At 43.2% G+C, this 12244-nt stretch overlaps 1 protein-coding gene across 1 annotated transcript; it reads left to right on the plus strand.

Moving 5' to 3' along the window:
* The first annotated feature begins 260 nt into the window (after positions 1–260).
* LOC128260544 (clathrin heavy chain) lies at positions 261–8087 on the plus strand. Its single transcript, XM_052993629.1, is given in 8 exon segments — positions 261–420; positions 1291–1547; positions 2259–2466; positions 2789–4126; positions 4129–7089; positions 7167–7333; positions 7425–7511; positions 7574–8087. Coding segments are annotated over 7 exon segments (5034 nt in total). The 5' UTR covers positions 261–420; positions 1291–1505; the 3' UTR covers positions 7805–8087.
* Positions 8088–12244: the final 4157 nt, after the last annotated feature.

Genomic DNA, 12244 nt, shown 5'->3' on the forward strand with positions numbered 1-12244 from the left:
AAACGTGTTTTCGTTCGTTTTTTAACAAATTTATTTTTATTCTTGAAAAAAAATCGTTTTCAAAGAGCACATAATTTGTTTTTCATAGGTTTAAATAACTGATGTCAAGAAAACGGTGTAATCGTACTAAAACGGAAAAGCAAGTGAAAACAGTAGCCGGCCCAGTTAGAATAAAAAACATCGATAGTTTTGATATACTTTGTGAGATATCGATGTTCTATCGATGTTTTTTCACTCTACTTGATTGGCCATTTCTCGTATATATCGGCATTAATTGTATAACTTTCACACCTCTACCCTGTCTTTCAGTCAGTATTTAGTCAAACAAAATAAACTACATTTGTTAGAGCTTGATAAGAATTCAGTTTGTCTTCTGTGTGTGTGCCCGTCATCAAGCAACAAATCGACGTATTTTTTGGAGTATGCTCGTACATATTTGTAAATTACCGTAAACATACGTGTTCAAATGCAGTTAAATATGTAGTTTTATAAAGCGAAAAAGTTGATGTTGCTATTCCAGTGCACAAATTTTGTTTATAAAATCTCAGCGTTTTCCACCAATTTTCCATTCATTTAATTATGTTCTTGTTTATGTGGCATATTGCGGCATTGCATGTGTGTATGTGTACTCCCAGAGAACGGGAACTATCGCTGCTTAAATAGATATACACAAGTTAAACCCAGATTTCGGGTAACATTCGATCTTGTCTTGTTCTCATAGCAAGTGCATAAAGTAACATTTTATCCGATTTTTCTGCCTACATCTACCGCTGCATAAACGAGAGCAAATTCGTGTACATGTATTAGTCAGTGACTAATTGTTCAAAGCGCAACTCAACATGGCTGACTTTACTGTGGTGAGCAGCGATTGATGATAATGCTGCCTCTTTCTCTTTTCATTTCGAGCATTCACAGTTTTCGCTCTCGCTCTCACCCTCGCTAACGTCAATAAAAAGTGCTGGTAATTTTCCCGTCGAGTCGACGACACACGAACAGCAAAAATACCGATACAAAGAATTAATCGAAAAATTATTTCGTTTTATTTTGTGCAGCAAAGAAAAGCAAGAAACAAACATATGTACAATGTGTACAATGTACATCGTCTGTGTTTTTAAGGGCGTCTACGTACATATGTTCGTATGAATCTTTATCTTCGGAGCAACTTTTTCATTCGCTGACGCTGTCACTTTCTATCAACAAAATAATAACGCCCACAATTGAATTTTCCAATTCTTGCCGTATCACTGCTGTCGTTAATGCCTATAATTTATTTTTTTTTTCTCCGCGCAGCTGAAGTGTTCTAATGGAGACCCAATCTTGAACAAGGAAAACGATTTAAATCGAAAATAACGTTAATAAATAATAAAAACCCGAAACGAATCAAAAACTGTTGAAAAGAGTGTGCAATTAAAACAAAAGGAAAAAAAAAATCAAAAGCGTTGTTTTTGCAGAGATAATATTTACATTGTAAACGTCTGTCAAAAACTAGACTTCACTTAGTCAAGATGACGCAACCACTGCCCATCCGCTTTCAGGAGCATTTACAGGTGAGTAATAACGCAATATTTCGGGTTTTACATCCATAGGTCTTGTTGGAGCTGCAGCCCTCCAATTGGCCGCACGTTGGTCTGATCAGAACACCCTGCGTACCGATTTCACTACGACACGGTTTGATGAGTTCCCCATACATTTTCACGTGGGCAGTTGGTTACCTGTGAAAATGATTTTCTCCGAAAGAGTCGTTGCTAGTTGCTAGAGCCAATTTTGAAATGTAAATAAGCAATACCTCTTGCGTCAAGTGCAAAGACTATAAGTCACCTTCTAACAAAGACTATCTAAATTCTTATACAGCGAATATTTTGTATGGGGAATTCTAGCGGTTGAACCCACATTTTTTGATGGAACCAGCAAATCAGGATTCTAGTTAAGATCTAATCAGACTTCCGCCCATAAAATTTTATATGAGTTCAAGCCCCTCTTCATTTTTTCCCGTCTTTTATTTTTGTAATATCTATTTACATGAAGTACATGGGTATTTTATTCCTTAAGATGCATGTTACGATTATAATAAATACAAAATACAAATCTGAAAAATCAATTTGACAATATCCGCCTATATATTTGTCCGTATCATCGAAAGAACATATAAAAATAACATTTAAAAAGTCTAACTTTGTTGTTTTGTGTAGTGTATTATCTTTGCTTATTATTCTCCCTTTATTTTAAACTTAATATCAAATGTTGTATCTTTCGTTTAGCTCACAAATGTCGGGATCAACGCCAATTCATTTTCATTCAGCACGCTCACGATGGAATCGGATAAGTTCATATGCGTGCGGGAGAAGGTTAATGATACTGCCCAGGTGGTCATCATTGACATGAACGATGCAACCAATCCCACTCGGCGTCCCATATCGGCGGACTCTGCAATCATGAATCCAGCTAGCAAGGTCATTGCGCTCAAAGGTAACAAAACAGTGACAGGCTAGCCGGCCGACCAACTTCCCGGAAATGTTTTCGATTTTGGACTACCACATGGGTTGTCCAGTTTGTCTAACTTCCAACTAAGGAGTCCTTTTCTCAGAAATCTCTAAACGCTTTAAAACCATTTACAAAGTGGGGCCCATTAAAAGTTCTTCAAATTTGTTTTTTGTTATAATTAAAGTTGATATTCGTTTTAAAGAGAAAGGACAACTATAAGACCAACATAAATTCCAAACTAAAAGCGGTTTAGGGTCGGCTGGCATTTGAAACTCGCAAAACGTATTTACTTTAATACTTTTTTCAGCGCAAAAGACGTTGCAGATCTTTAACATCGAAATGAAATCAAAAATGAAGGCGCATACCATGAACGAAGACGTCGTGTTCTGGAAGTGGATATCCCTGAACACCCTGGCACTTGTCACAGAGACAAGTGTATTCCATTGGTCGATGGAGGGCGATTCGATGCCGCAGAAGATGTTTGACAGGCATTCCTCCCTGAACGGCTGTCAGATCATCAACTACCGCTGCAACGCATCCCAGCAGTGGCTCCTTCTGGTTGGCATCTCGGCCCTGCCCAGTCGCGTTGCCGGAGCCATGCAGCTGTACTCGGTGGAGCGCAAGGTCTCGCAGGCCATCGAAGGGCACGCGGCCAGCTTCGCCACCTTCAAAATCGATGCCAACAAGGAGCCGACCACGCTGTTCTGCTTCGCAGTGCGCACGGCCACCGGCGGCAAGCTGCATATCATCGAAGTGGGAACGCCGCCGAACGGCAACCAGGCCTTCCCCAAGAAGGCTGTCGACGTCTTCTTTCCGCCGGAAGCGCAGAACGACTTCCCAGTGGCTATGCAGGTCTCGGCCAAGTACGACACCATCTACTTGATCACCAAGTACGGATACATTCATCTCTACGACATGGAGACGGCCACGTGCATATACATGAATCGCATATCGGCCGATACGATCTTTGTTACCGCACCGCACGAGGCCAGTGGCGGCATCATCGGGGTCAATCGCAAGGGACAGGTCCTGTCCGTGACCGTCGATGAGGAGCAGATCATTCCGTACATCAACACTGTTCTGCAAAATCCCGATCTGGCCCTGCGCATGGCTGTGCGCAACAATTTGGCCGGCGCCGAAGATCTATTTGTGCGCAAGTTCAACAAGCTCTTCACAGCCGGCCAGTATGCCGAGGCGGCCAAGGTTGCTGCCCTGGCGCCGAAGGCCATCCTGCGAACCCCACAGACGATTCAGCGTTTCCAGCAGGTGCAGACCCCGGCTGGCTCGACCACTCCGCCGCTGCTGCAGTACTTTGGCATTCTGCTCGACCAGGGAAAGCTGAACAAGTTCGAGTCGCTGGAGCTGTGTCGCCCCGTCTTGCTGCAGGGCAAGAAACAGCTGTGCGAGAAGTGGCTGAAGGAGGAGAAGCTGGAGTGCAGCGAGGAGTTGGGAGATCTGGTCAAGGCCTCGGATCTTACGCTCGCCCTCTCCATATATCTGCGCGCAAATGTCCCGAACAAGGTTATCCAATGCTTTGCCGAGACCGGACAGTTCCAGAAGATCGTCCTGTACGCCAAGAAGGTCAACTACACGCCCGACTACGTATTCCTGCTGCGCTCCGTCATGCGTAGCAATCCCGAGCAGGGGCCGGCTTCGCCTCCATGCTGGTGGCCGAGGAGGAGCCGCTGGCGGACATAAACCAGATTGTGGACATCTTCATGGAGCACTCGATGGTGCAGCAGTGCACGGCGTTCCTGCTCGACGCCCTCAAGCACAATCGGCCCGCCGAGGGTGCCCTCCAGACGCGCCTGCTGGAAATGAACCTGATGTCTGCCCCCCAGGTGGCGGATGCGATCTTGGGCAACGCCATGTTCACCCACTACGACCGGGCGCACATTGCCCAGCTGTGCGAGAAGGCGGGTCTGCTGCAGCGTGCCCTGGAGCACTACACCGATCTGTATGACATCAAGCGGGCCGTTGTGCACACACACATGCTGAACGCCGAATGGCTGGTCAGTTTCTTTGGCACCCTGTCGGTGGAGGACTCGCTGGAGTGCCTTAAGGCCATGCTGACGGCGAACCTGCGTCAGAATCTGCAGATATGTGTGCAGATCGCCACCAAGTACCACGAGCAGTTGACCAACAAGGCACTGATCGATCTGTTCGAGAGCTTCAAGAGCTACGACGGCCTGTTCTACTTCCTGAGCAGCATTGTTAACTTCTCGCAGGACCCCGAGGTGCACTTCAAGTACATCCAGGCGGCCTGCAAGACCAACCAGATCAAGGAAGTGGAGCGTATCTGTCGCGAATCGAACTGCTACAATCCCGAACGCGTCAAAAACTTCCTGAAGGAGGCCAAGCTGACGGACCAGCTGCCGCTGATCATTGTCTGCGATCGTTTCGATTTCGTTCACGACTTGGTGCTTTACCTTTACCGCAACAATCTGCAGAAGTACATCGAGATCTATGTGCAGAAGGTCAATCCCTCCCGCCTGCCGGTCGTGGTGGGTGGCCTGCTCGACGTCGATTGCAGTGAGGACATCATCAAGAATCTAATCCTCGTTGTCAAGGGCCAGTTCTCCACGGACGAACTGGTGGAGGAGGTTGAGAAGCGCAACCGACTGAAGCTCCTGCTGCCCTGGCTGGAGTCGCGCGTTCACGAGGGCTGTGTCGAGCCGGCCACCCACAATGCCTTGGCCAAGATCTACATCGACTCGAACAACAACCCGGAGCGCTATCTCAAGGAGAACCAGTACTACGATAGCCGTGTGGTCGGTCGCTACTGTGAGAAGCGGGATCCGCACCTGGCATGCGTTGCCTACGAGCGTGGCCTGTGCGACCGCGAACTGATCGCCGTGTGCAACGAGAACTCGCTGTTCAAGAGCGAGGCGCGCTATCTGGTCGGTCGCCGCGATGCCGAACTCTGGGCGGAGGTGCTGTCGGAGAGCAATCCCTACAAGCGGCAGCTGATCGATCAGGTCGTCCAGACGGCACTGTCCGAGACGCAGGATCCGGATGACATTTCGGTGACCGTGAAGGCATTCATGACTGCTGACCTGCCCAACGAGCTGATCGAACTGCTCGAGAAGATCATTTTGGACTCGTCCGTGTTTAGCGATCATCGCAATCTGCAGAACTTGCTCATTCTCACCGCAATCAAGGCCGACCGCACGCGCGTCATGGACTACATCAACCGGCTGGACAACTACGATGCGCCGGACATTGCCAACATTGCGATCAGTAACCAGTTGTACGAGGAGGCCTTCGCCATCTTCAAGAAGTTCGATGTGAACACGTCGGCCATCCAAGTGCTGATTGACCAGGTGAACAACCTGGAGAGGGCCAATGAGTTTGCCGAGCGGTGCAACGAGCCCGCGGTGTGGTCGCAGCTGGCCAAGGCCCAGCTGCAGCAGGGTCTGGTCAAGGAGGCCATCGATTCGTACATCAAGGCCGATGATCCGAGCGCCTATGTGGACGTCGTCGACGTGGCCAGCAAGGTGGAGTCGTGGGACGACCTGGTGCGCTATCTGCAGATGGCGCGCAAGAAGGCACGCGAGTCATACATCGAGAGCGAATTGATCTATGCCTATGCGCGCACTGGACGCCTGGCCGATCTGGAGGAGTTCATTTCGGGACCCAACCATGCCGACATCCAGAAGATTGGCAATCGCTGCTTCAGCGACGGCATGTACGATGCGGCCAAGCTGCTCTACAACAACGTCAGCAACTTTGCCCGTTTGGCCATCACGCTGGTCTATCTGAAGGAGTTCCAGGGCGCCGTGGATTCGGCGCGAAAGGCCAACTCGACGCGCACCTGGAAGGAGGTGTGCTTTGCCTGCGTGGACGCGGAGGAATTCCGACTGGCGCAGATGTGTGGCCTGCACATCGTGGTGCATGCCGATGAGCTGGAGGACTTGATCAATTACTACCAGAACCGGGGATACTTTGATGAGTTGATTGCGTTACTCGAATCGGCGCTGGGCCTGGAACGGGCGCACATGGGCATGTTCACCGAGCTGGCTATACTCTACTCAAAATTCAAACCTTCCAAGATGCGGGAACATTTGGAGCTGTTCTGGTCTCGCGTCAACATTCCAAAGGTTCTGCGTGCCGCGGAGTCGGCTCATTTGTGGTCGGAGCTGGTGTTCCTCTACGACAAGTACGAGGAGTATGACAACGCGGTCCTCGCCATGATGTCCCACCCCACGGAGGCGTGGCGTGAGGGACACTTCAAGGACATTATTACAAAGGTGGCCAACATTGAGCTGTACTACAAGGCCATCGAGTTTTATCTGGACTTCAAGCCGCTGCTGCTAAACGACATGCTTCTCGTGCTGGCCCCCCGGATGGATCACACTCGTGCTGTCAGCTACTTCTCCAAAACCGGCTACTTGCCACTGGTCAAGCCCTATCTGCGTTCAGTCCAATCTCTCAATAACAAGGCCATCAACGAGGCCTTGAACGGACTCCTCATCGACGAGGAGGACTACCAGGGACTGCGCAACTCGATCGATGGCTTTGATAACTTCGACAACATTGCGTTGGCCCAAAAACTCGAGAAGCACGAACTTACCGAATTCCGTAGGATTGCTGCGTACTTGTACAAGGGTGAGTAGTCAATTTGTATGGGCGATATAAACGACTTTAGAACCCCTTGTACTGATCGATTATTTGAACAATTCCAGGAAATAACCGCTGGAAACAGAGCGTTGAACTCTGCAAAAAGGACAAGCTCTACAAGGATGCCATGGAGTATGCCGCCGAGTCATGCAAGCAGGACATCGCTGAAGAGCTGTTGGGTTGGTTCCTAGAACGCGATGCTTACGATTGCTTTGCAGCTTGTCTATATCAGGTGGGTACTTTAAATAAACTAATACCGATTGTGGTTTTAATCTATTGCAATAAATCAATATATTAATCCGGTTTTGATAACTTCATTTTAGTGCTACGACTTGCTGCGCCCTGACGTAATCTTGGAGTTGGCTTGGAAACACAAAATCGTGGACTTTGCCATGCCCTATTTGATTCAAGTAAAGTCAATCTAATGTTTTGTGTTATGGCAGCGTATTCATTTTGATTATATATTCCTTAGGTCCTGCGGGAATACACCTCGAAAGTTGACAAACTGGAGCTGAACGAAGCTCAGCGCGAGAAGGAAGACGATTCTACTGAACATAAAAATATTATACAGATGGAGCCACAACTGATGATCACTGCTGGACCAGCAATGGGAATTCCTCCACAATATGCACAGAATTATCCACAAGGTGCACCGACAGTAACGGCGGCAGCAGGACGCAACATGGGCTATCCCTACTTGTAGAGACTATACCCAGGAAAATCATCAACACAACTTTAAAAACAAATGTATCAGCATTAAAGGAATACCAATAAAATAAGAGAAATAATCTATTAAATTGCATGTGCGCCAAAAATTACCAAAACGAAAACCACACCGTAAATATAAATTCAAACATTGTTAGATTAAAGCAATGCAATTAACGATCCAATTTTGGGTTTGTTTGTAGACAGTATAAAATTATATGTTTTGATAATTACAGCACTCTTTATTCAAATATAACAGAATATATTACTTTTTATCATAATTAACGACGTTATTGTCAGTCGATTAAAGTATTTTTTTCAATTGCAGATGGTTTCTTTAAGGTTGGATTTTGTTTGCAATAATTCGAAAACCAAACAATATTATTTTAAGGTTGAGACGTTGCAGTTTTGTTTTTAAAATATCTCTTCTTTGAATTTAAAATTAACAAAATGATGATTGTGGAGAGTGAATTGACTATTTGTATGCCCTTTTAGCGGGTACTATAATCAGAAGTTTGCAGCGCATATAAAGTTATACATATTCTTGAACCGTTGCGTCGATATAAGCATTTCCGTCCTTCGGTTTTCACGCAATCAGTCTTTCTGCTTTTAAGCTACCCGGATGAAGCTTTCACATACGAAAGTGACATAGATAAAAGATAATAACATAAAAACCGATACGTTCTGGATGCTTCTAGAAATTAGTCATATAAAATTACGGAAATTAATTCCTACTTTTGGAAATCGGCCTTAATACGTGTTATTTTTTAATTTTAAAAGGCGGTGAAAATAAAGTTTAGGCAGCCGTAAACAATTTCGCAAATCCAGGCAAAACTGAGGCAGTTCAATACTCTTTCTGGATTGTGTCTTTATTTTCGTAGATTTGTTTAAGATTTCTCAGTGTTTCTAATGCCTTTGTATATCTTTGTATAGCTTGTTCTTTGTGCCTTTCGTCCATAGTTAAAGAAATAAAATTAACGGAAATCAAGTAATTTTGTATTTTTTAAGATTCTACATATTATCATATCATTCTCTTTCACCTTTAGCCTTTCTCTTTAACTTTAAGATTTAAAAATCCATTTCAAGCGGGCGACTTTTTAAGGTATATTTTTGAAAATGTTCTCCAATTGCCTCTAAATTTATTCTAACTTCCGTACAGGTTCAAATAAACATAAGATGGAGACTGTATGTTGTATCTGCAGAATTTTCAGTATTGTTTGATTTAAGAGCCAAAGCAGATTCTTTACAGGGTCGGAAATGTCCCATTCACTGTGTTGTAAGCTCAAAATGTTGAACAAGCACTTCGTCCACATAATATTTCCGCTTTTCAAAATAGCAACTTGATATGATTTGACAGCTATATGATATAGTGTCCGATGGTCTCAAACTGCTTTAAAAAATATAACATGGCTACAAAGTTGAAAGTAAGAAGTCAATCGGTGTGATACACGGACAGACCAGTTTATAAATGCTTGTTGAATAATCGAAAAGATGGGGTTTTATAACAAAGCGATAATAACACAAAAATAATGTATACAAAAATCCGGGCTTTATATAGCTAACAATTGAATTACGATCAGCAAAAAGGCTTGTTGAAAAGAACTCCTTTTTGAATCGGTTTGCTAGCGCACATCAACTGAAGCTAAAATAATTATAATAATAATAGGAAAATAAATATACAATATTGCAAAAAAAGGCAACAAAATAAAAACCACAAATTCAATTGAATATATTGATTGATATTCTCCAAAAATTCTCTGATCTCGATGCATACGTGTCCCTGAATTGCGGCGGTGGTGGATTTGGAAACATTTTGACAAGAAAAATATGCGTTTAGTCAAGTTAAGTTCTGAATTTAACTTATTCGGCTGCTACAATTTTTAAATCAAAGACTTTCGGTTAAATTTGAGTTTATTATATTTACTCTCCACCTATATTTTGCCAACCATATTCATTAGTGATCTTTAATAATAATATTTTTAAGTCTATACCTTTAAAATATTGTTTGTTGCTGGTTTTCTTAGCTCTCGAAATAAATTCAACTGTCATTGTTGTGGAACTTTTTAGTATGCAATCATATTATTCTTTTCACATTAACTTATCTTATCTACGAACAAAAAATGCGTATTTGTTGTAGTCGTATATACTTTAGAGCATAAATATGTTATATTATTTGGTAAATATATATGCGTAATTGTATTATTATTATTTAGATAATTTTAATTAGGCTGTTTTACATTCAGAATACATTTTTGTTATCTTTACTTTTTACGTTTTAGTTAGATCGGAAAATAAACCTTTATGTTATGTTCTTCTGCTTTAGCTTCTGCTTCTGCTTCTGCATTTATGTATGTATGTATAATTTCTTACAATTTGGACATTTTATGTGTTCGAGCTTGTCTTCGGTGGATGCAGAAATGGCTAATTACATACCAGTTTTATTAAGTTTATAATATATGGGCATTTTTAATACTAATGAATTTAAATCAGTAATTAATAATTTAATTAACGGTGGATCATTCGACACATGCTTAATTCAATTACTTACATATCCATTTTAGCCACTACAATACGAATGGATAGACAAAAACCATCGCGTAACACACAACATCATCATACCTCCTAGCCCTCTCGATTTTTCCCTACCTATGTCATCCCTCAACTCCAGGATCTGCCAGCCAGGATTTCAACTAAAACAAATTTGAATATACTTTGTTCTGAAGTTAGAAGAAGGTGCCTCATCTAGCTAGCTCCATATCTGTTTTCACTCCAGCCAGCTTTCTAAACTAGTTGTCAACTTGTCGTACCTCCTGTCTGTCCGCACACTCTTGCTAAATGAAAGTGGATGAGCTTGAATAAAATATTACTAACATATTATTTCTATACAATTTGTAGCCTTATGTAAAAGCATTTATAAAAAAAATGGCTTAATCCTATTTGCACGTTTTTATGCATATCTAAATGGTAATTCGGAAAACTATATGTATCTGTTTCTTTCGCGGCGTACTTTGTTTCAAACATGTTAGTCAATTTTCATACTCTTACTTTCCTATTTTAAAATCAGCGCGCGACGAGTCCTAAATATTTCCTTTCTTTCTTCCTTCCTTCCTTCCTTCCTTTCTTTCGTTTTTCTTTTCTTTCTTTGTTTGTTGTTTTTTTTTTTGTAGGGTTTTGTAAAGTTTTCATAAAAAAAATTATACACAAAAAATATGTTTTAAGTAACTTTGAGATCATTTAAATGTATTTTTTTTATGTATGTATATAGTACAATTTTACAGAAAGCACTCTCTATGCTGAACTAAAGTCGGTTGTTCGAGTCTTTCAAAATGATTGTAACATAATATGATACACATTTTTATTATTTTGATATAAAATAAAAATAAAAATAAAAAATCTGATTTCGATACTGAACACACCACTGAACAATCATCGTACTGAGGCTGTTCCGTTGTCACCTGCCATGTTAGTTTTTGGGTGGAAAACAAAGAGTTCTGATGGTGTTGGTTCCTATATTATTGCTAACCCTTAAAGCTAGCCTCAACCTCACTTAAAGGCTGGTTGGTAGTAGTATATGGCTCACGGCTCACGGCCTTTGTTACTGATTGCGATTCCGAATTCGATTTCGATTCCGATTCCAATTCTAATTCCAATTCCGAATCCGATACCTTCGCCAGTGGCAGTGTCGGTGGCATTGCATTGTTGACCTCACGCAGCAGGCGAAACTGCTGCGGTTCATCGAGTCCAAGTTCAAGCTTGGACTCGACACCAGCCGCTTGCTTTTCACCAATGCTGCTGAGGTTAAGTGCTGCCGCCGAGCTTCTTTCAGGTTCCGAATATTCATGAGCGGACAACTTCAGGAACTGCTCGTAGCTCTGCTGCTTGTGTTCCTGCTGTTCATGCTGTTCCTGCTGTTCCCGATCCTGTTGCTCAGCCTCAAATGGTTGTTGCTTGTTGCCGACGCCAATGCCAACGCATAGGTAGGCGTTATGTTGCTGCTGGAGTGTGGACTCTTGTTGTACGTTGTTCGGAGCAAGGCTTGATTCCGAGTCTAACTGGTAACTGTTGTTGTTGTTATTGTTATTGTTGTTGTTGTTGTTGTTGGCTTGTGACTGTTGTGTGGTTGTATAGATGACCTCCTCCACTTGCAGTGCCGTCAGGGCACCGATTTCGTTATGATGTGGCTGTGGCTGTGGCGAGGTGAGGGATTGCTTGATTAGTGTCGTTACAGCTGACAGATTCCTATTCTTAATATTGCTGTTGCCACATTTGAGTTGCGAGTTGCAGTGGCTGTTGTTGCCGGTGTTGTTGTTGGTGTTTGTGTTTGTGTTGGTGTTAGTGTTGCTCATGCCACTCTTGTTGTTGCTGGCATCACTGCTGGATAACGATATCGTGTTGCCCAGATCAATACTCGCTTTGCCATCGCAATTCTTGGCGGTAC

This window comes from Drosophila gunungcola (genome assembly GCF_025200985.1).
Source record: "Drosophila gunungcola strain Sukarami chromosome X unlocalized genomic scaffold, Dgunungcola_SK_2 000032F, whole genome shotgun sequence".
NCBI classification, from domain to species: domain Eukaryota; kingdom Metazoa; phylum Arthropoda; class Insecta; order Diptera; family Drosophilidae; genus Drosophila; species Drosophila gunungcola.